The 25,256-nt window shown below is 45.3% G+C and overlaps 1 protein-coding gene across 1 annotated transcript in view; it reads right to left on the reverse strand.

Moving 5' to 3' along the window:
* LOC143360285 (agrin) overlaps nt 1–25,256 on the reverse strand; it is a 47,311-nt gene that overhangs the window by 4,194 nt on the left and 17,861 nt on the right. The window contains exon 2 of the mRNA XM_076798997.1: nt 538–654. Coding sequence (XP_076655112.1) covers nt 538–654 — 117 coding nt within the window. The remainder of the gene's footprint in view (nt 1–537; nt 655–25,256) is intronic.

The following is a 25,256-nucleotide window of genomic DNA, read 5'->3' on the forward strand; positions in this document are numbered from 1 at the left end:
TGCAACATTGTATCGGAGAAAGACATTTTCTCAGTCCTCTTGTCACTATCGGTTAGTAGTCACAGGCTGTGACTCTTAGGTTTCCAGCGTGCCCTGTGTTATTTCAAATGCGACGCTCGGCGGGAACCTCGGATTTCGTCTAAGAGTCAGTCGTCAGAACCGCGCAACTGACTCGTAACGAGAATTCACTGTGCCTCGCAAGATGTCCTCTGACAGGAATGCGGTTGTAAGTCGTCCGATTGGGTCATTCCACAGAATCTTTCGGTTCTAGCTGAATTATTGGCCAAAGCATGTGACGTCAGGGCCTAACCATTGGGTGCAAAAGCGAGGACCCCTCTCGCTCCTGAGGGAGTTCTTGTGAGGCAGGGACAGTGCACGGCAAAGGGTTAATGCCGTGCAGCGGACGTTGTAAAACACAGGGCAGGCTCCGTGCCCCCTCCCCATCCCTCACCGCTGTGCACTTCGTGCATAAAATCGTGTAAAATCGAGGCATACCCGCCCCTCCTACGATCGTAATTATTACGGGGCGGAACTGACCTTTTCCACACATCTTCTTCCGCATTTCGCACTGCGACGCGTAGATCACACCGTCGCTGCCGCACACTGGCTCCCCGCTGGGAGGACATATCCGGGGACAGGCGCCGCTCACCAAATCTGCCAACAAAATCGATTACGTTCAGCTTTGCATAAGATTCGGATCTGAAATTGCTTGAGAGAGACCGACTGCCGATGCTGGTCTACCCTGCTAATAGGAGCCGGGCGATCTCTCGTGATCGACAACGACAAAAAGCCTAACAGAGCATCGACGGACCGGGTAAACGTCGCGGATCGAATAGCATCACGATCCGAACGATCCGAAGGCGCATTCCACTGTGATCACGGGACGATAATAAATTAAAGATTGACATAATAACGTTGCCCGCGCGCATCGTTCAATCTCGCGGAACGAAACACGACTGCTGCTCCCGCGTAACGAAGAAGAGCCCGTAAATCGTAAAACGGAATAACGTTTACTGTTACTTTAGTTTATTGCTAGCCATCAAGCCGAAAGAGAGAGAGAGAGAGAGAGAGAGAGAGAGAGAGAGAGACGCGCGCGAGAGCACCGTCTTCCGTATGAAAGGAGTACCCCGTGGGTTAGCGTAATCGTTTACTTTTAATGACGGGGTGAAAACCATGATGCGCGAACCTGGAACCGATACAGGAAGTAGCGGCAGAACGTGTTCTACGCCGCGCCGGCGAGCGCTTTGAGAGAAACCTTATGCAAAGTCGCCGATCTCGGCGAACCTAAACCATCCGATCCTCGATCAATCGTGACACACCCATATTCCAACCAACCCCCCATGCCTCGAGGCTGTCGCACACTTAACCCCTTGCATACTATAATATAATGTAATTGTCTTTGTCGACATACAGTGAATTCTCGATATATATCACGGGTCTTGTCAGCGTCATGTATCGTACAGGAGACATACTCGATCCCCCCGGGATGGGGTCGTAGTTGATGGGATTCATGGCATGGGTAGAGGTGTGGTCGGTTGCATTCGATTCCGAAATCCCGACCACCTTAGCTCAGGCAGGCCAACATGGGGCTAAGGGTAGTCACGTATCTTTTGCAGAGTTAGCAGGTCGGTAACTGCTGTATAATGTCCGTTCACAGTCTTCAGACATAAGATCCGTCTTGGTCTTAATCCGACGGGTCCTAAGTCTGTGACTAAACTTGTCACACTTTTTCAAACGTGCTTCAAGTTTTTGACAAAATATAGATCAATTTGTAGCCGGAGATATTTTCTAGCGCGCGCTACTCTCGATTTCATCGAGAAAACTCATCCAATGGCGTAAAAATGCTTGGATTCCACGGCATGCGCATCGTCAATTTTTGGCCTGCTTCTAACGCTTATAGTACCAAATATCTGCATAACCTCGTCAGTTCATGACCAGCGCGCGCTAGATTGAACCTTCCTCTTTCGAACGAGCCCTTTCGCAGCGAAAAATATTCTCATATAAGGACGAAAAGTTGAGACACGTATAACCATTTTTCGGCCATTTTTGTCGGTAACCTGGTCGCTCTACCTTATCGCGAATCTGCGAAGTCTTGGCTCTCCCTTAGCACTCGAATGGCGACTGTAAGGCGCCATTAACAATTTCTATTTTGTTTGTACTCAATAAATTACTAAACACTTCCGTATTGTACGAGTAAATTGCACCATTTTCGTATGTATAACATGAAAAAAAAAATATATATAGAAAGGAAACATCCTAGGTCGGAAGAAATGTTTCGTTTTGGAGTTAAAGTAGCTTCGAGTGCAAAGGGTTGATACCTTGTACAACGTGATAAAATATAATTGTCTTTGTCGACATATTCGGCCATTTGAATAAACAAACGGAGGCCCAGGCTAAGTTTCCATGAAGTGGCTAACGGGTCCCGCCGTACTTGCAAGAGCATTGCGAGAAATTTTATGTAAAATCGCCGAACTCGACGAACCTAAACCACCCGATCCTCGATCGGCTGTGACACACCTGTTCTCCAACCATCCCCCATACCTCGAGGCTATCGCACACTTAACCCCTTGCGTACTATGATATAATATAATTGTCTTTGCCGACATATTTGGCCATTTGAATAAACAAACGGAGGTCGAGGCTGCGGTTCGGCGAAACGGCTAACGGGCCCCGTCGCGGCGGGCCGGGACGGGTCGGGTAAATTCTGTCGAAACTCGAATCGCTTCCTGTTGACCCGCCTGGCGGATATCTACGGCCACGCCGCCGGTCTCGGTCTCGGTCCAGCGATCGCCGGGTCAACAGCACACACGGGATTTACCGCGGTCGTCGTTGCACCGGCTCTCTCGTGCATAATATGTAACAAATTATAAAATCGAAGGGTACAGTTAAAAGATAACCGAACGAGGCGCGGTCGCGATACCACCGGACACCGGCGAGAGCATGCATGCTCACGCACACACGAGAGAGAGTGAGAGAGAGAGAGAGAGGGGTTCTCTTCTCGCGGCGCGATCACGCGACTAATCGAGAGCCACACGGAACATCCTCGCGATTATAATTCAGTGGCCCCTTCCGCGTCGTCTACGGCTCTCGAGATAACGTCTCGAGTACCGCGAAGATCCCAACGTGGCGGACGCGTCTTGTTCCTCGTCGTCTTCATACTCGTTCTCGATTTATCGTCCGCCGAGCATCTGCCACGGATCGAAGACTGTCTTCTAACATCGTTTTCGGGTTCTCGAAACGGTTTCAGCGTAGACGTTTTTATCGTAGATCCGCCCTCCAAGTGTTAAGGGCCAAGGGTAGTACCGTGACTTTTGCATAGTCAGAAGGTCGGTATATGCTGTACAATTTCCGGTCACAGTATTCAGACACTGACGTCTTGATCTTGATCCGACGGGTCTGTGACTAAACTTGTCACATTGCTCTATGGCGCCAGTAAGTCATGCCGAAACGCGCGTCAAGCTTTTGGCTATATTTCGTAGAGACTCAAGACAAAATATAGATCAGTTTGTAGCTGGAGATATTTTCTACCGCGCGCTATCCTCGATTTCATCCAGAAAACTCATCCAGTGGCATAAAAATGCTTGGATTCCGCGGCACGCACATCGTCAATTTTTGGCCTACTCCTAACACTTATATCACCAAATATCTGCATAATCTCATCAGCTCATGACCAGCGCGGGCTGCATTGAACCTTCCTCTTTCGAATGAGCCCTTCCCCAGCGAAAAATATTCTCATATAAAGACGAAAACTTTCTTTCCGTGATACCATTTCCCGCCTAATTATGTCGGTAACCATGTCACTCTACCTTACCACCGGTATACGGTGACTTGGAGCTCGACGTTCGTGCGTTAGAGTGATCGCCGCAACAAACGGGACGCAAACTTTTATCTTCGATCTTGCATTGTGTGCTGGTCCGCGAGGGTCCTGGGACTGGGCGTGGCCTCGTTGCTCTCGCTTCCTCCGGAGCGCCGACGATGCCCCAGAGGGCGATCCGTGCCCACGACTGGTCTAGATCCTGGTCCCAGGGTTACAATTTTCTAGAATCTGGTCGCGATCGAACCCGCGATTCGCCGGCTTCCTAGACTCCGCGAAGCGCGGTAGATAGGGGGCGCCAGATACGAATTGTAATGGGTCGGGGTTTCTTCCTGAAACGCTGGCGATCCCGCCTCGAAGACGCCTCAAAGAGGCCGCGGACATCGCCGTGATTACGGTCGTAATAATCGGTGGGATTCTCCATCCAGCAACTTCGCGGGGAGCCGGCTAATCATCGATACGAGAGATAAGGCCGGCCAGACGGCCGTGATCGCCGATCGCGATTCATCGATCGGCCGGCCGCGATCTTGGAGCGTCCTCAACCTCGGACTTCGCTTGTAGCCGCAATGGATGTCGGCACACATTTAAATTGAATTTCCGCCGTGCCAAACAACGGAGGATGACTTTCTTGTCCCCAACTCTTTTGAGAAGGCAGCTAAGATATAAGTTGAACATTTTCGGGGTTTCTTCCTGGGTTGGAAAATGAAATGTCTCGAGAGTGGAGAGAGAGAGAGAGAGCTGTGTGTCATGGTGGGACTGTTCACCGGTGCTTTTCCCGTCCACAGGAACCTCGGGTCGACCAGGAACAAAAGTCCCGAGCGCATTGTCTGTTTTATTTACGACACGCGCGGCTTATTCGTATCGAATCGTTCCGGTTCGTTAAACAGATCCTTATTTCCCTGTTATCGATCTCCACGATGCGCATCCTCCCTCTCCCAGTTCCTCCGTCTCCCTCTCCCTCTCTCTCTCTCTCTCTCTCTCTCTCTTTCTGTCTCTCTTCGTTTCACCGTTTCTCTCGGTTTGGTGGACAAAAATCCAAGGAGCAGCATCCACCCGGTCGCCGTGCATCCTTGCAGTGGTTCAGCGACCCGCATATTTCTCTCTACCCCTCTCTCCCTGTGACACTCTAACTCTCCACCCCTCTCGATCGTCTCTCTTCCATCTTCCTCTCGCTCTCTCTTTCTCTGGATCTTTGTCTCTGTTCCTCTGTTGCTGTTGGCCCGAGCAGCGCGCACCCAGTGCGCATCTCGCGCGCATGCATGCATGCACGCGCGCCGACCGGTCGCCCGCTCGCTCGTTCTCGCTCGTTCGCTCGCTCGATCATTCGTTCTCCCGTGCCGTTTCCACGCGAGGATATAATTCGATCTGCATTGTTCGCCGATCGACCCCTGACGCTCGCCCCCGCAGCCGCAGACGTCCCCCGTTATTGGCATAATTGATTCACTTAATCGCGCCCGTGGGAGTGACGGACACCTCCTTCTGACGGCCCTCAACGCGCTAATCACGCGTCCACTTGGCCAGCCGACGTCCGCTCGAAGAATCTCGGTCTTTCTCCTCGCTCTCTCTCTCTCTCTCTCATCTCTCCTCTCCTCTCTAACTATGGAAAGCTTGGTCCTCCGGTTTGGCACCAGTTTCGTCCGAGTCCCTCTTTCAGCTCCCAAGGGAAGCATCTCGATTTCATCGAGCTTTTCACCAGAATATATCAGGGAGCTTCGTTATCAAGTAATTAACAATTGTTACTATTAACGCTGACTGCTCCTGTGTTTGAAACAGGCGAAACTTGAGCGAACCGCACAAATAGTAGAGCAATAGTCGAGCAACCTGTGGAAATATAATTGAATTACATCATTTTGCAGCAAGTTCCCAAGTAAAAGAGGGGAAACACCGTTTTGGGCGTTTCATAAATTAGTAACTGCTGTACGATATGCTATACCAGTTTCAGAAATGTCGTGGCACGACGGAGACGATCGGTTGCGTTGAACGAAAAATGGCCCCGAGTGCAAAAGGTTAACAATGTCTATCTCCATCGAGAGGCGATTATCCTCCAACTTCGAGCGTGTCCTTTCGCATGTTCGCGTGCGCCCCTGGGAGTTGCCCCCGGGGGCAAACGGGAGCTCTTCCAGGGACACGCGGGGCCGATCCGAGCGGAGCCGAGCTGGCCCGATGGGTTCGTGCAGACTCCGGCGATCTTGACGGCCCGCGGCCGGCCGGCTTCTTTATCATCGCGAAACGATCTCGTCTTCCTCATAGCATTGTCCCGTAACACGTCCGCGATGCGTTGCATCGGCGAGCCTCTGCTTCTGTTACCGAGCACACGCAACCACTCCGAATCAAAACCGATTTTAGTAGCCAACCGCCTGTCGAACAGAAAGCGAGAACTTTCGAGAAAACACACATAACCTGGTCGCCTTTTCAACAATAGCGTACCAAAAAGAAGCTTGAGAATTTCTTTTTGCGCAATAATCCCGAACAATCGCGTTATTGGGGATTAGTCGTGGATTCGCGATTGCAATTAACACTAGATTCACTCGACTCGAAATGTTTAAATTTACAATTATCAAGGGTCAAGACTACGTAGATTTGCGATAAGGTAGAGTGACCATGTTACCGACAAAAATAGGCGAAAAATGGATTCACTTGGAATTGTTCGAAAGATTCGTTTCTTTGAGCACATATTACAATAAAAATGGCTGAAAATCTAGTTAAATACAATTTTCTTATTTTTACAACGCAATGTAAAATAGTCTGTTTTAGTGGTCCGTTAACCTAGTGTTAAAAAATCCTCAGCCATAACTTCCTAAAATTATGGATTAATGTGTTCAGATGCACAGAATCCATGGAGGAGTATAGTATCGAGAGAGTCACGCTTTCGGACAAAGGCCCTTCGAAAAAGTACCGAACATTGTTCCGCTATCGGAAAATCGGCCGATCCGAGGGACTTTAATTAACGGCCGTTGGTTCGAATAGCGGAGGTTGCACGGTAATTTCGTGCGCGGAAACGGCCATTACTTTCGCGGAGGAAGCGGCCTTGAACAGTGTGCCGGCTAATTGCCGCGCTGGTCTCGGCTGTCTGAAAACTCGCGCGCCGCTTGAAAACGTAGTGTTTCCGGCGAGAATTGAATTTCCCGTGCGGCTGTGCGTTCGCCGAGGACCTTCGGAAGCGGCGTCTTCCGTATCGCGATCAAACGATCTCGCTTCCTGCGCCATTGTTTCGATTGAGTCGTAAAGAACGGGGCAGAAGCGGTGTCGCATCGGATCGGATTTTTTCAAACTCGATGGGCCACTGTTTGGGATCATTAGACAAACGGCAAAAGCATTTAAAGAATCGTAAGATACTCTATTATTTCGTAATTGCAATTATTAACCCTTTGACTACGAAAGGCGTATTATACGTCTTCATAAGTCTATCAATAAAAGACGGAGGGCGTATACACAGTGAATTCGCGATATATGTCAGCAACGCGGGTCTTGATGTCGTTTATTCTCCAGGCGTCACGATTTTTGATCCGCGCCGAACATAGAAAAGTACAGCGTCGCTCGCCGCCGAGAAGTGTAAATACATTCGTCCTATACTTTATTAGGCAAAGTAACAGCGGCAAATGCTGTCGACGAGATCCTACTATTCTTTGTATTATGTTACACTCCTCGGCGACCGAGGTCTCTCGAGCTTCTTCCAGGCCCCTCACGGGATATACCCCGCGGTAGTGAGGATAATTCCGCGACATTTATCATCCAGACCTCGGCGACAGATATCACTGTATACACTTCCGCTCTTAAGTCTTATGACAGTGATCATATTTGTATTCAACTCTGTAAAAATGAAATAATCGTTGAAGGATGCGAGGAAATTTTTCCTTATTTAAAGATTTGCATGTCAAGAAGAGGATGCTGCAGTCATATTTCAAACATCTTACCAAGAAGTAAAAAAATATTTATACTTTCTCTCCACCGAAGAATCCGCCACGTCTCTTTATTTCAGTTTCCACTATTCTTGGCATCCGCATGATCAATTTTTTCGTACTTTCTGTTGCTATATTATTCCATTCTTGTTCCAAAATATTCCATAAACGTGTTTTCGAAGTGGGGCAAAAGTTCCGTACCTGTCTGTCCCGTTCATCCCACAATTTTTCTATGGTGTTCGAATCTGGTGATTGGGGTGGCTATTTCATAATTTTTAATGATTTATTTCGAAGTACCAGAGGTTCACTAAAAACCAGAGGCGTCCTAAGACTTATGAGCGGAAGTGTACGCTCTCACAAATCTATCAACATATACGGAAGACGTAAATATACGCCCTCTACATTTTTCTTGCTGTAACACCATCACTGTTTTACCATTTGTTTCCACATGGAACGCATCGTTCTATGCAACATAGCAACCGAATATCGGCAATTGTTTCGATATTGTTAAGTCAATTGTTTTCATATTTTTCAGTTCAAATCTCCAGGTACCGTTTTGATCAGTAATCAGAGGACAACCAGTCGACTGATATGCGAATACGTCTGTATTGGCGGTTCCCTCCGAGAGTGCGCCGCAGTTAAGAGGTTAGGAAACCAAAATAAACGTCTATGTAAGCAGCTCCTACGTCATACAACTTCAGGCAGACGATTTTTATTTTGCATATAGGTCCGCAATCTATCGATCACCGTCGAGCTCCACTGTTACGATTCACGGAGTCGCTGCTAGCGATTCTGCCCACTGGCATTAAGCGGAAAATAATATTTACCTTCGTTTCGACCGATTAGATGGTTCCGAGCGGTTTTGTCTGGACAGTGGCGACGCTAGATACGCTCGTTATCGAAACGGAATATTCTTCGGCTGCAAAAGGAGCAATTACCGGGGCGCAGGCCCGACGCTAATCGAAACAGGTTCCTCTTGTATCGCTCGCGCGGCAAACGGCAAACGGCGAGCATCGCACCGTTGAAGAGTATCGCCACGCTACAATTCCCCCGGCTCGATTTCCGTCGAGACAATGCTCATAAATGCTGATCACAGGGGTACCGGTTCCAGCCGATCTCCCGACGGCTAACTGTATAGCGGACGGCGTCGTCGAACCGACACCGGCAAAAACCGATTAACATTGTTGCCACCGGACAACGCCGATCGGCGCGGGGGTGGGCAAAAAACACCGCTTAGCGGGATCGATCAGCGTGAGCAATACCTCCCTAACTACCGAATAATTGTTACCACCGTGTACCACACCTGTCTTTCGTCGGCAAAACGTTCAAACTTTATTTCTCGGTGGCGCAAAAAGCGAACCATTCGCGCGCCACTCGAAAGAGGAAAAACCGATTGCCGAAGAAACGTTGTCGAAGCGTCGAGCGTGCGCGCGCGTGCGTCTCGAGATCAAGAGGATCGACGCGGGCAGTCGCGTGGCTACCGGCAAAAACGCCGGTATGTGTGTCGCGTTGATCTTGAACGAGCACGACAAACGAGTCGCGTCCCATAAATCGTCGGGTTCGGATCTAAGTGGTGTACGGTAAGTGGAGTACTGGGGCGAAAAACTACCTCCCAGATCGACGCCCGATCTCCTCGGAGAGCGAGCGCGCGAGGCGATCCAGTCCGTTAGATCGGAGAAACCTTCGATCGCACGGGGACCCGTGTACGCGAACCGACGCTTATGCTCGTTCCCCGCTTCCTCCTCCCCTTCGCCCTTATTCCATCATACTCTCTGACGTGCGAGTCGCGTTCTTTTTTTCCTCTCGGGCGCGTTCCCGTTCGCAAAAATTCCGAAGCGTGCGCGCAACTTCTTCCAACGGTGCGCACGCGGGCTCCTTTCGCGCTTGATCCTTCGATCGCGAGTGCCACGATTCTTCTAGAGGCTCCAGGAGCTTTTAGCATTCCGGTCCCACCATTGCAGGCTTCGTTTCATTGCCCTGGGCCCCGCGATTTTTTCTGGGACTTGGGTCTCCTTTGAGTAGGACGGCCTCGAAGGTAAGTGCTCAAAATCGCGTTCTTTGGACTGTAGGATTTTTCTAGAGGCTCTAGGAGCTTTTACAACGGTTACGGTGCCATTATTCCAGATTTCGCCTCGTTGCCGCGGGCTTCGCTATTTATCCTGGGACTTGGATCACCTTTGAGAGATCCTCGAGGAGAGCCTCGAAGGTACGTGCTCAAAATCGCGTTCTTTGGCTCTAGGATTTTTCTAGAGGCCCCAGGATCTTATAGAACTGTTCCGCTGCCTCTATTACAGACTTCGCCTCGTTGCCGCGGGCCCCGCGATTTATCCTGGGTCTTGGATCACCTTTGGGTACGAGGGCCTCAGCTATACGTGCTCAAAATCGCATTCTTTTAACTCTAGGCTTTTTCTAGAGGTTCCAAGAGGCTTCACAACCGTTCCAGTGCAACTATTCCAAACTTCGATCCGTTGCTGTGGGCCCCACGATATTTCCTGGGACTTGGATCCCCTTTGAGTAGAAGGGCCTCGAAGATAGGTGCCCAAAATCGCGTGCTTTGGACTCTAGGATTTTTCTAGGACTTCCAGGAGCTTTTACAACCATTCCGGTGCCACTATTCCAGACTTGGCCTTGTTGTCGTGGGCCCCACGACTTTATCTGGGACTTGGGTCCCCTTTTGGGTAGGATGGCCTCAGCGATACCTGCCCAAGATTGCGTTTCTTTGGAGTTTAGGATTTTTCTAGGACCTCCAGGAGCTTTTACAACCATTCCGATGTCACTATTCCAGACTTGGCCTTGTTGTCGTGGGCCCCACGACTTTATCTGGGACTTGGGTCCCCTTTGGGTTGGGGGGCCACGGCGATACGTGCCCAAAATCGCGTGCTTTGGACTCTAGGATTTTTCTAGGACCTCCAGGAGCTTTTACAACCATTCCGGTGCCACTATTCCAGACTTGGCCTTGTTGTCGTTGGTCCCACGACTTTATCTGGGACTTGGGTCCCTTTTGGGTAGGAGGACCTCGGCGATACCTGCCCAAGATTGCGTTTCTTTGGAGTTTAGGATTTTTCTCGAGCCTCTAAGCTGCCTCGTCACCTTCCTAATAGATCGAATCGCGATTCCCGGGTCGATTCGTGGCCCCGCGAAATTTCGATCGTCGCGTGCGCGATTCGCTTCTTCCGTGTCTCGCGTGGCCGAGCGAGGCGCGCGTGGTCGCGCGCGCGGTTTGTCTCTCCATCGGCCACAAATCACTCCGTTACGCTTCTTCGTCTTCTTCTTCTCCTTCTTGTTCTTCGTTCGACCGAAGGTCCCAGGTGCCGGGCTCCGCGTGCTCTTAGGAGAACGGCAATAACGATCCGTCTCAAAGTCCTCCTTAATCGCATCTAATCATCTCTCGAGGCACTTCCTGCGCGCGATTTTTCCTCGCGGCCGCTCGAAACGACACTCGCCTCGCCCTCTCCCGCTAGATTCTCAATTACCGCGTATTCCCGACGAGGATCGGACGCTTCTCGCCGCATTCCAAACACCTTCCGACACTCGTTTCAACTCGAATCGGATTATTCGATCCCCTTCTTCTATCTCTCTTTGCCTCTCTCTCTCTCTCTCTCTCTCTCTTTCTCTCGACGGTTTTCTTTCTCTTTCGATCCCGCCCACGCTCCCTATCTTAATTCCGTTGCCCTAGCCGCGCGCCTTGTACACGCTAATTATTTTCTATTACCGTCCCGCTATAGTCTTATCTACGGCGTATTCGCCTGCTCGAGATAATCCGCGATATTCACAGTCCATTAAGGCTCCGTTCAGAACATATTACAGATTGCGAATCGCTCTGCCGTACGACTCTTCGTACGACTCTTCAGCGCGGATTCGCAATCTTACGGCGTTTATAGGAGCGTTTATCTTCCTCGCTAATGGATCTCATATTTTACGACTCGTCGAACATTTTTGAGCCCTATCTCTCCGTCGCGCGGTTGCACGTTTCTACGAAATGGAATCAATTACTTGGAACCGAGTCAAAATTGTATAAACAATTTAAAAACTTTAATATTCGTTGCACAAATTCTTCGTTTGAGACCGGGAAATCGGTATAATAACACAGAATAGCGTCCAGGGCAGCTTTGTAATATTTCTGGGGGCAATGTTAATCAATTGTTGGAAAAAATGCGGTAAATAGGCACCCGGTTGGGTACCCAAGGCTTAAACAATTTTCGCGTTGCGAAATTAACCCTTTGCTGGTCCATACAAGCGGCATCATGCTCTTACTTATTAGGTCGAATGTCGCCTCTAAAGCGGCAAAAATATTTTCAATATCTATGTCAGTATTAACACGTTAAAATATCAACCCCAGAGATTCTTACAAAATCAGAATAATTTAATTAATGAAACCAAAACTAGAAATTTAAAATGTATTACAGTGGATGCTGTCTTAATCCTTTTGAATTCGAACGACTCCAATAAAATTCGGTCTATCTGGATATCTCATAATCAAAATGAATTTCTACACCCAGTCAAAAACCACGTTAACGTGTTAAATATATTTTCCGTTCAACTGTTTATCAAATTGAAAACGTGGCAATACTAACAAACATTTGCAAGTCAGCACACAACACACAAATTATTGTAACCGTTATTTGTTCGCTTCCCCTCTCACATTAATTGCACGCAATATTCGGTATCGGTACATGCAGTGCGATCAAAAACAAAAGCTAAGCCATATTATCATTCTTTGAAATAATAAAATAATTGAACACAACATGTTTTACTTAATATTTTTCATATTCTCATATAAGGACGAAAAGTTCGGGCACGTAAAACTATTTCTCGCCTATTGTTGTCGGTAATGTGGTCACTCTACCTTATCGCGAATCTAAGAAGACCGGGCCCTTAGAATTAGGTTTTCTTTCCGATCGAGTTAGAGACTCGAGGTTCAAGTTTTTCGAAGTAATTTATTGCGAATTCGTGGGCCTTGGAGCAACAGCGAAATGTGTAGACGCTGCATGGCTGCGCGCGGATCCCTGAAATCTGGCAAAGAAGTCACGGAAGCGTGAATGAATGATATTCGCGTGCGCGTGTCGGTGCACCGTGACCGAACCGCTAGTGTAAATGAAGCTCTCTGTTTGCATAAGTGGAGGCCCCCGATTACCGTAGCTCTCGACGAGCAGCAATACGCGCGGTTGCGGGACCAATGGAATTTCACGCTGTGCACGGTGGTCTGGAAAAGTCCCTGTCAAAACGAGAAACGTCTCCGGCGTTCTACCATTGTACCCTCGCATTCGGTCAAACGGCCGCGCACAGTTCGTCGAATCGTTGCTTCTCGGAGGCAACGTTTTATTTCTCCTTCGGAAATTTCTATTGTCCCCGACGAATTACCCAGGTCATTGGACACGAGACATCAACGCGACATCTTTGTAAACATTTCTAGAACGCGTTCTTACAGTATAGAAGCAAAATTCTTTCACAGATTTTCCTGTCTAGAGGTAGAAAGTAATTCGACGTTCCAAAGCGAGAAATTAAAACAATTCGTTTCACTCTCGGCTTCACGATTTTGTCTGCCGCGTTCACGGTTACGCGACCGCCCGAGTAACAATGTTCCCCACGATCGATTTCCCTTTTTGATGGTCAATCGAGACGTGGGGTGGCAGAGTAACATGTACAAGTGAGCAAGGGGTGATTCTGTATGCAAAAATACATCCATAAAAATCAATAAAATTTTTTCGTTTGGCGCCCCGATTTCGAGAAAATTGAGTCAGAAGATCCATCGAGCTCCCGTGCTCCGCTATGTGAATAACATGTACAAGCGGACAGGGGGTGATTTTAGAAGCCAAAATACTTAAAATAAAAAATAAATAACATGGAAATAAAAGAATACAATTTTTTCGTTTGACGCCCCGTTTTCGAGAAAGTTGACTTTGAAGATCCATCGAGTTCGCGTCCTTCGGTATACAGGACGCGGCCGAGTAACATATACAAGCATACACGGGGGCGATTTTACATGAAAAAGTGCATCGAAATAAAAGAATACAATTTGTTTGTTTGATGTGCAATTTTCGAGAAAATTGAGTTCGAAGATCCATAAGGTTCGCACGCTCTACACGCAGGAAGTAGAATCGGTCGGTCATGATCAGACACGTCAGACAACTCCGCACTCGATTTTCTCGAGAACGAAGCTTCGGATGAACAAATTTTATTCTATATTATTTTCATATTTCTCCGCAAGGAATCACCCTGTGCCCACTCGTACATATTCGGCCTGCAGATTTGGCCAGTGGTCGAACCGAAGAGGAAGTTGGAACACGGTTGAACGGTGGCAATGGATTTCGGATTTGGTTCGATCGTTGGGAGGAAACGAATCGTTTTAGACTTCGAGAGAACATGCGCCGGACATTGGTAGGCCACGTGGACGGTTTTCGCCGTGGATTCGGGATAACGGGAGTAGGGAGGACGGTTACGCGGCTGGATCGCGTGTAACGTTACCCCGAGACGCGGATCAGGAATTTCGACCGGCTCGCCACAAGACTCTTGTCGATCCTTTCTCCGAGAGGTCTCCGCCGGAATGGTAATTGTATCGCGACGAGCAGGCATCCGGCCGCGTTTCTCGACCAAGTATCATTGGTACCCATAAGTAATCAATTATTTCCAAAGAAATTATTTTGCCTTTAGTTCTGTACCGATCGTCGAAGAGGAAGCACGTATTCTTTTACAGTTTTTCGGTAAAGCAGCCTGTGTTCAAAATATTCTAAACAGTATAATTTTCTTTTACAACCCTGTAACAAAATGGCGGCGTCCGTACCTTCCGAGGAGATCATATTCGTCATTGCATACTTTTTCATTTTCATGCGGGATTTAATGCGACGGTAACAGCACAGAAAATTTGTGATGTTTACGGAGATGTATTGAAGGTCAACAAGTGTCAACGTTGGTTCGGAAGGTTTGCTGCTGGTGATTATGACCTCTCTGACAGGCCTCGAAGTGGACGACCAGTTGAATTTGATAATGACACCCTAAAATCTCTAGTGGAAGCTGATCCAAAATTGTTGGGTTTTGTTAAATGAAGTCTGAGTTGAACGTTCAACTAATCGTTTATTAAAGTAAAAAAAGGGGGTAAAACAAAACATCACGGTTTCTGGCAAGAGATACAAATATAAGGATAATATACGCTCGCATACTACTAAAAGTAGAAGAGAGATTAACGCCATCTCTGAAGGAGAGAAGGAACAATTATGGCGGATTATTCAAAAATATAAAATCGCGGTTGCTGGAGCAACAAAAATTAAGTATACAAGAATTATCGAGAAGCCTTGGGTCCACATGGTCAACTATACAAAGGCGCCTGCACGAAATGGGAAAGGCGTACAGGCAAGGAATATGGGTACCGCATCAATTATCTGAGACCAACAAGAATATTCGTCGATCAATTTGCACTTCATTGCTATCCAGATTTCGTAGAGATCCATTTCTTAGCAGAATCGTTACCGGACATGAAAAATGGATTCTTTATGTTAACATAAAGCGTTCCAAGCAATGTCTTTCTGCAAATCAAACCGCAATATCAACCCCTAAACCTAGCTTACCACTTAGAAAGGTGTTACTGTGCATTTGGTGGGACTGTCGTGGCACAATTCACTTTGAGTTGTTGAAACCTGGAGAAACGGTTACTGCTGAGTTGTATTGTCAGCAATTACAACGGCTGTATTCAGAACTATTGAAAAAGAGGGCATCTTCAGTCCACAGAAATCTTCAGGCCCCATACAGCGAAACTCACTCAGGAAAAAATCAAAAAATTGCAATGGGAAGTTTTACCACACCGCCGTACTTATCGGATATTGCTTCCTCTGACTATCATCTGTTCAGATCTCTGGAGCATTATTTACGAAATAAAACATTCACCTCTATAAAAGATTTAAGGAGGCACCTTGAGTCATATTTTTCTTCACGAACTCTGGATTTCTACCAGGGTCTATATATATATATATATATATATAATTTCGAAGAATGCAGAGCGTTGCATCGTCCCATGGAAGCGGCGGTCGCGTTCGTGCAAAAGCCTTCGTCGGTCCCCCTTGGATCGGCAACCGAGAAGAAGAGAACGAAGAAGAGGTCGGTGTGAGAAGCGCGCGCGATTGACCGTGCAGAATTTTTTTGAGGAAATCGCGTATTAAAGGTAATTAGAGTAAAACGAGGTAAGAGGGACGGCGCGTTCAGCGATTAAGAAGCAACGCATCACCGCGTCCTGGAAAAAGGGTGATTATCGGCGAAGGCCGAGTGGCAACGCCATAGCGACGCAACAGATCTCGCGTGATTCCTGCGGGGAATGACGTCGCCACCCTAATTCGATGGTAGACCAAGCATGTACCAGCAAAGAGACCGATTTTATTCGCCCAATTGTCTTATTCGTATTTGAATATTTCATATAACATAATAATATGTACATTTTACACACCCTATATATTAGATACGTCCTCCAAAGTATCCATATAGAATTGCAAGTTGTAGAGTTGAAGAAAGAAATGTAAACAACTCGGTAGTAGAGTTGAAGAAAGAAATGTAAACAACTCGGTAGTAGAGTTGAAGAAAGAAATGTAAACAACTCGGTAGTAGAGTTGAAGAAAGAAATGTAAACAACTCAGTAGTAAAGTTGAAGAAAGAAATGTAAACATGTGCTGACCTTACTCGGTCAAAATGATAGGACTCGCGTAATATTTTCCACTATTATGTACTCTGGCAGCAGTTTATCAACAGTGTAAATTTTTCACTTATCTAGAACATTTGTGCCATTAATGTTAAAATGGAACGAGGAAAACAATTAGATAAAAGTGAAATCAACCGAATCTTGTTATTGCCGTCACAAAATCAAACTATCGCAGAAATTGCAAAGTTATTAAACTGGAAAATCTACGGAAAAAGGAAAAGTGAAAATTATAAGGGAATTGCCAGAAGAATCGCTGAAGAAGCAGGTGTTTTAGCTAACGTAAGAACTGTTCGACGTATTCTCCAAAGCAATAAACAAATTAAACGAAAAAAAAGAAACTGAAAAGAAAACCCCCTCTAAGTGAGCAACATAAGGAAGCTCGTTTAAAGCTTGCTCGCGATCATGTTTCATGGAAAAAGAAGTGGAGAAATATGATACATATTTAGTGACGAAGAGAAATTTAATTTGGATGGACCTGATGGCTGTAATTACTATTTTCAAGATCGAAGGAAAAAAGAACAATATTTAAGCCGTCGACAAATGGGTGGCGGTAGCGTTACGATGTGGGCCGGTATTGGGTGTCAGGGGAAGACTGACATAAATTTTTTATCCGGTCGTATAAACAGCGAAAAATATATTAAATTAATAGACGATCAGTCAACTAAGCTTGCGACTCGTATTGCAGGCAGTACGTTCATTTTTCAACGGGATAATGATGCAATACATTCCGCAAAGTGTGTTAAAGCTTATTTTGGTTTTAAAAATGTGACGTCTCTCGAATGGCCGGTCCGACCTTAACATTATTGAAAATATATGTGCAGAGATGAGAATGGGACAATTGCGAGAATGGGAAACAATACAAAAATGTCATGGAATTAAACCACAGTATTGTTACAAATCGAAGTCTTTCAAAACAAAAACGTATTAAAAAATTGTTTAAATCAATTCATATTAAATCAATCAAGAAATATTAATTTGAAATTCAAAAAAATATTTCTGTTCAAATAATTGCTCTTTTTTTTATAACGTTCTACCATTTTGTCTGACTAAAATCAATACATGTCCATATTATTTTCTCTAATTTCTTTCATGTACAAAATACAACCTTGCAACTCTGTATGCACACTTTGTAGGACATATTTAATAAATAGGGTGAATAAAATGTACACATATCCTATTATGTTATAAGAAATATACAAATATATCAAACGTCTTATCATTTTGTCCGACTAAAATCAATACATGTCCATATTATTTTCTCTAATTTCTTTCATATGTAACATACAAACTTGCAATTCTGTATGCACACTTTGTAGGACATATTTAATATATAGGGTGAATAAAATGTACACATATCCTATTACGTTATAAGAAATATACAAATATATCAAACGTCTTATCATTTTGTCCGACTAAAATCAATACATGTCCATATTATTTTCTCTAATTTCTTTCATGTGCAAGATGCAAACTTGCAATTCTGTATGCACACTTTGTGGGACATATTCAATATATAGGGTGAATAAAATGTACACATATCCTATTACGTTATAAGAAATATACAAATATATCGAACGTCTTATCATTTTGTCCGACTAAAATCAATACATGTCCATATTATTTTCTCTAATTTCTTTCATGTGCAAGATGCAAACTTGCAATTCTGTATGCACACTTTGTGGGACATATTCAATATATAGGGTGAATAAAATGTACACATATCCTATTACGTTATAAGAAATATACAAATATATCGAACGTCCTATCATTTTGTCCGGCACTGTAAGTACGTATGCATGATGCCATCCTCAAGGACAATGGGGTCGCAGTTACAGAAGCGTCGTGTTCGCAGCATCGGGAAAAATTTCACGCGAGTTTGTTCGCCGACTCGCTCGCGAGGTATTTATGCGAGCAACGACATGCTCGTCACGTTCGCGTCGCGTCGATACGTCGGCCGACTTCGAACGTCAGGAATCGCCGGGAACGTAGTTCCCAGGCTATCGAACCTTTGATTAGCACGGCGTTGCTTTTGCGTTTCGCTGCGTGTTTTTCCGCCGCGGGGAAACCCGACGTAATGACAAGCCCCGGGGATCGGAGGGACCCCGAGTGATAGAAGCGAGTGGAGTGGAATATTAACGAGCGGGAAACGGGCGGAGGCTGTAATAATTAATTAAAGTCTAGATCATCGCCGCGCGGTTGGCCCAGATACTCGTAATTAGCTTCGCGATCGTCCGTCAGGGATCAAGCGGAATCGAGCGATTAGACGTCCGTCCGGAGATGTACATTCAGTATAATTCATTATAGTATAATTCGGGGTATAAATCATTCGGTATAATTCCACTTCGTCCGGATACTGGAGGTTTCGTACTTCAAATTAACCCCTTGCGTTACTATTCATTCTGCGATTACAGTGATTAGAAATGCTTCATTATTCAGAATTTCATAGAAAAAAAAAGAAAGTAGTCTTATAATGCTTATAATGCATAAGTAGAAAGTGCTCTTATAATGCTACCCTTATGGTTGGTGTTTTATCCGATCAAATCGAAAATTCTCTAATTGATTTAAAACGTAATTTTAAACGAATAATGTTATATAAGCATACCCACGAAACTGTGTAATTAAAGAGTTATTGTTAATGAAATCAATGAAAGTTTGTATTTAAGAATTCTAGATGAAAGTAATTATAATGAATGGAGCTCTAGAAATTCATCACGTCTAATTTTGTTTAATTAGATGTTTTGTTTACACATTTATATAGTTTATTAACAATTATTTAATTATTGCATGAAACAGCTTCTGATCACGGGCTTTATACTATGTAAAAATGCATTTTTTTAAAAAATGTCTCACGGTTACAGACGCAGACGGACGCAGCTAAATTTTAGTTTAATTATAACAATAGTGTTCACAGAAATGGACATTGAAAGAAATTTGATACACCTATTTGCACTAAAAAAGTTACAGCATCTTTAAAACCACCTTCGTTGAAGAGATATCTAATGTTTGTAATGTATTTACTCATCTAAACCTAAACAATCAATATAAAAAAAAGGCTATTCTCAATGTGGTGTGGCCAACTTTTGAGTTAAAAAAAATAAATAAATGAGCCGCCTTATTGAATAGGACACTATCAAGTTACGCGCGTGCCTGGTTGATAATACTGTTTCATGTAAAATGCATCCAAACCGCAAAGGTGGTCGACACAGTATAATTTTGTAAATCGAGGAGGGAGCATCGTAGTATTTTTTATGTAATTGATTAAAATTATATAAACATAAATTTCTATCGTCGTTTTCTGGATGTTGTTCATCTACTAATTCGTTCAGCAACGAAAGTGACTACTGTCTACGTTTAATTAACAATAACTTTTCGCAAGGGCCGTTTATTTTGACCGCGCACGGTAGGAATAGGTATACAAGAAGTTAGTGTCAAGAGTCTGTAGATTCGCGGTAAGGTAGAGTGACCAGGTTACCGACAAAAATAGGCGAAAAATGGTTTCACGTACCCCAACTTTTCGTCCTTATATGAGAATATTTTTCGCTGGTAAAGGGCTCATTCGAAAGAGGAGGGGTCAATCCAGCGCGCGATGGTCATGAGCTGCCGAGATTATGCAGATATTTGGTAACATAAGCGTTAGAAGTAGGCCAAAAATTGACGATGCGCATGCCGTGGAATCCAAGCATTTTTATGCCATTGTATGCGTTTTCTGGATGAAATCGAGAGTAGCGCGCGCTAGAAAATATCTCCAGCTACAAATTGATCTACATTTTGTCTCGATTCTCTGCGAAACAAAGCCAAAAACTTGAAGCACGTTTCCGGCGTCAGAATTCATAATATCGATAATACAGAGCAAAAAATGTGACAAGTTTAGTCACATACTTAAGACCCGTCGGATCAAGACGGATCTTCTCAGTGGCTGAAGGCCGTGAATGGAAATTAATAATTAAAAAGTCACGTGACTATCGCGGGCCCTTATCGATAAAATTGAGTGAAAATAGGGGGTGGTACAGTTCCACAAGGCCTACACAAGGTCTCGGGGTAAAACGAGGACTTAGCTGAAATTCGCAAGAAATCGGTTGTTGGTTAATTAATTACTCGCGCATTCCGGCTGTCGGTTTCACGCTCCACTTTTTCCGGTTTCCGCGTAGCCGATGATTTCTCCGATGATTATTAGCAAAAAAGAAGGATCGCCGGAGATCACGCGAACGAGAAAGCTGGGATCGCGATAGAAAACGACGGTAATTCGTTTCCTCCGCGTTGTTGCTCCTGCGCGGCGTCTTCTCTTCTCCGCTCTTGACCACGCTCCCCGTCCGATTACCGGCGATTTTCCGCGAGATCGAGGACCGTGAAACCCTGGCCTAGACTTAAGTAGGTATGGAGGTAAGGTCGAGGTCGCTTTCGTGCTTCTTCCGACCCGCTGAACCACAGACCCCCATTCCCCTCGAATTAATAGCCGCGTGAAAGCTTTCGCTTCGTCCGGTCGGCCCATCGCATCCTCCGATCCTATCCTATCCTATCGCATCGCATCGCATCGCGTTGGCTATCAATGAACGATCGCGGGACGATCGGTCGGCGATCGTTCGATCGATCGATAAATTTCCCTCGTCGCTGCTACCGCTACCGCTGTTGCCCGGAATGCGGCCCCTCGACGAACCGGTCGCGAGATAACCAACGGATCTATCTCCTCCGCGAATCGTTCTGTCGGTACAGCTCGGTCGCGAAATTAATCATTCGAGATTTCGAGGTCACGGCGCATCTTCGTTCGAACGGTGCATCTTTCATTTTCTTTTTTTTTTATTTTTCGATCATTCTCCGAGAGAAACACGGACGAGGTCTTGAACCGCGGATCGACCGCGTCGCAGATAAACGAGAACATCGATTTAACATTAGGTTTACGGAGCTCTAACAGCGAGTATTTCATATAAACTTTGTAAAAATAAGAATTTGTCTATCCAAGTTTGTAGTCATTTTTCGAAGAAATAAATTTCAATAATCGTGGATTAAAAATATTAGAACCCGTCATTTTGACGGATCCCGTAAAACCTAGTGTAAACCTTGAAAAGAGTGGCCTAAGGGATTCCTAAGGTCATTTGAAACAACTTTTTCCTTTACGAAAATCTTCTCCGCGGCTTTGTTCAGGAGTTATTGACGAAAAACGCGGACCAATCAGAGCGCGGGTACAGCAGACGGATTCCGGCTCGGCCAATGCCAACGCCACGCTCAGCGGGACCTGTCGCCGAAACGGAACCCGCCCACCTATAGCCGCGCTCTGATTGGTCCATGTTTTTCATGAATAACTCTTAAACGAAGCCACGGAGAACATTTTCGTAAAGGAAAAAGATGCTTCGAATGACCTTAGGAATCACCGTTTTCAAGAAAATACAACATTTTTGTGACACCATCTATACTAGTGGAAAAATGAACACATTAATATTTGATCAAAACGTGCTGACGAATGGAAGCCGATGACAGAAAAATCTGCGAAACAACGCCGACAAAATTCAATTCCAACCGTGATGCAATCAAGAAACTCGTAATTCATACGTGCTGTATGAAACTTGTAATTCGTATCGGCATCAACCTAACATTACCCCGATGGCCGGCCATAAGACTGTAAAATAAATTCTAGGAAAGTGCTACCCTCGAAGCAGCGGGATACCGTGATTATGCTATTTGCAAGAGACCGCGCAAATTGCTGTAATTCGTTGAAACGCGTTCGAATGCTCGAAATCGAATTTCCATGGCTGCAGGCCTCTTTTAATCTCGTCGGGAACAACCTAACAACGTTGTTACACCGGTGACGAGTTGATTGCCGTTGTCGGCGGCGCGACTGTCGCGTCGTTTACGCGTCCACGAAGAAAAAGAGGAGCGGAAAAATTGCGCGTGCCGCGACCGCACCGGTTTCAAATCGATCCTCCAATTGGTCAAGCTCTTTTCAATCCGGGATCGAGATGCTGAGACTATAAACGATCTAACCTATGCGACCGACCTCGACCCCCAATCAACGACCCTTCAATCAACGCGTTAATGACCGAACGGCGTCACATGCGACACGAAAGTGTCCCCGATTTTCCCCCCTTATTCGATCAACGCTCGATCCTGACAGACGATCTCTACGGGGTGTCCCGACAACGGTGGCAAATCGTTTCGCGTTGCCGAGAGACGGTGTTGAACAGAATCTACCAAAAAATGTATGTTACAGTGAACTCGCGATATATGACGCCGAGGTCTGGATGATAAATGTCGCGGAATCATCCCCACTACCGCTGGGTACACCTCGTGAAGAAGCATGAGAGACTTCGGTCGCCGGGGAGTGTATGGTCGCGTGCATCAAAGAATAGTACTTCCTGGCCGATATATGTCCGCGGCTAGACCCGTGTTTTGGACATATATCGAGTACACACTGTATTAATTTCCTTTAAACTGAAACAGAATTCTATTTTATCAGGAACCCTCCCTCTTCGAGGGAGCACATTTTTGGAAGAACGACATTTTTGGGACATCCTGTATAATAGACCTGATTTCAGGACCGTCGTTATGTGAACGCTCTGTAATCGTGGGTGGACCGTCCAGAGCCAGCATCGAAAGCGAGCGTTCGGTTTCGGCTGGATCTCGAGCTCCCAGAGTTCGAAGACAGACGCGGGAGTGAAACGTGTCCGAGTGGGTTCACTGGGTCTTCGGGTCAGCGAATGTAAGTCGAGTATCGGATCGAGGAGCTAACGGTGCCGTTCCCGAAAGGACGGCGGACTGGTTTATCGATCGAACGGGCTGCAGTTCCGCAGAACCGAGTGATCAGATCGCGGTCGCAGATCTTTCGAGAGCCGGTCAGAATGGAGCGGCATATTTTTCCCGAGCGCGTTTGAAAAGCCGCGGATGGAACTGTGCAACGAGAACGCGAAAATGGCGGATTGAGGCCGGTCGTGAATTTGATTCGGGTTCGGGACGAGTTCTGGAAAATTTTCTGGATTCCCGGGGAATATTAGGGAATATACTAGGAAATATATATTCCCTAAATATACATTCCCCACATATAAGATTCCCTAAATATAAGATTCCCTAAATATACATTCCCCAAATATATACATTCCCTAAATATATATTCCCTAAATCTACATTCCCTAACTCTATATTCCCTAAATATGTATTCCCTAAATATAAGATTCCCTAAATATACATTCCCTTAATATACATTCCCCAAATATATATTCCCTAAATATACATTCCCCAAATATAAGATTCCCTAAATATACATTCCCCAAATATAAGATTCCCTAAATATACATTCCCTAAATATAAGATTCCCTAAATATACATTCCCTAAATATAAGATTCCCTAAATATACATTCCCTAAATATAAGATTCCCTAAATATACATTCCCCAAATATATACATTCCCTAAATATATATTCTCTAAATATATATTCCCTAAATCTATATTCCCTAGACATATATTCCCTAAATGTATATTCCCTAAGAATGTATATTCCTTAAATCTATATTCCCTAAATATACATTCCCCAAATCTATATTCCTATATATACATATACTCCCTAAATATATATTCACTAAATATACATTCCCTAAGTATATATTCTCTAAATATATATTTCCCTATACATTTGGGAATAAATTCTCGAATACATTGGGAAGAATCCGGAGAGCTTTCGCGGACCTATAACCGCAGCCGATCTCGCGCGACAGATTTTTCCGATTCGGGCCCGCGAAGCGGTGTGCACCGTTCGAAGCGATCGGGGTTAATATGAACGTCGCTCGGACCGTGCCGATGATCGATCAAACCGTTAAGAGAATGATTAACGAGCCAATAACAAGAGACAACGGGCAGCAGGATCGTTACACCGATCCTCTATCGCCGTTTCTCCGGGATCGATTGACGTCAAAACCGACTGCCGGTGACACCGAGCATTTGTCAAGCGCGAACGATAGCGGTTCGACCGCGAGTAACGCCTGCTCGTTAATCGAGCAAGTAGCGAACGCTGGCCTGTCGCTCTGGCTACCGAGTATAATAAAGTAGCTGGTATTATACTTGGTCCGCTCGCGGTTAACGATACGTACAACGAGGCAACCCGACTAGATCGTAAAGAGGACCCTGTGGGAGACGATCCTCGCTGAGGCGGGGCACGATAACGCGGCGCGATAACGATTTATGCTATCTTTGGTCTGACTGCAGGAATAGTTGCTCGCCGAGAGAGTCAACGCAAAGTAAAAAATCCTCAACCACGGCCCAAGGACTTTCCAAAATATTGAATTATAAATAGAACTACAGAGAATTCCCGTTATATGTCAGTGCAAGCCTCGCGTTTAAAAGTCACTGGAACTATCCACACCACCGCGGGATATACCCCGTGTAACATAACACAGTCGGGTATATCGATGTGAGACCAGAAGACCACTACTAACCCAACAACAAAACTTCTTTATTTTTCATTATTTTTTAATGGGACTTTCACTAACATATTTGTGACTAATTTTCTGTTAATGTAATTGTAACGGGAAGTAGCATCGTTCATTACAGAAGTAAATATCATCGGAATTATATCGTATTTCGTTTCATTTTAATCAGACAAATGTCACAAATATATTGGTGAAAGTCCCATAAAAAAATAATGAAAAATAAAGAAGTTTTGTGAGTGGATTAGTCTTTTGATCTCACACCGATATACCCGTACATACTATTTTACACTCCACATGTGCAACATTGTGTCAGAGAAAGACATTTTCTCAGTCTTCTTGTCACGATCCGTCTATAAGTCACAGGTTTATGACATATAGACGGACAGTGAGCTTTGCGTTTCCAGCGTGCACAGTGTATTTCTACCTGAATTGCAACAAACTGATGCGAAA

This window comes from Halictus rubicundus, chromosome 13 (assembly GCF_050948215.1).
Source record: "Halictus rubicundus isolate RS-2024b chromosome 13, iyHalRubi1_principal, whole genome shotgun sequence".
NCBI lineage: Eukaryota > Metazoa > Arthropoda > Insecta > Hymenoptera > Halictidae > Halictus > Halictus rubicundus.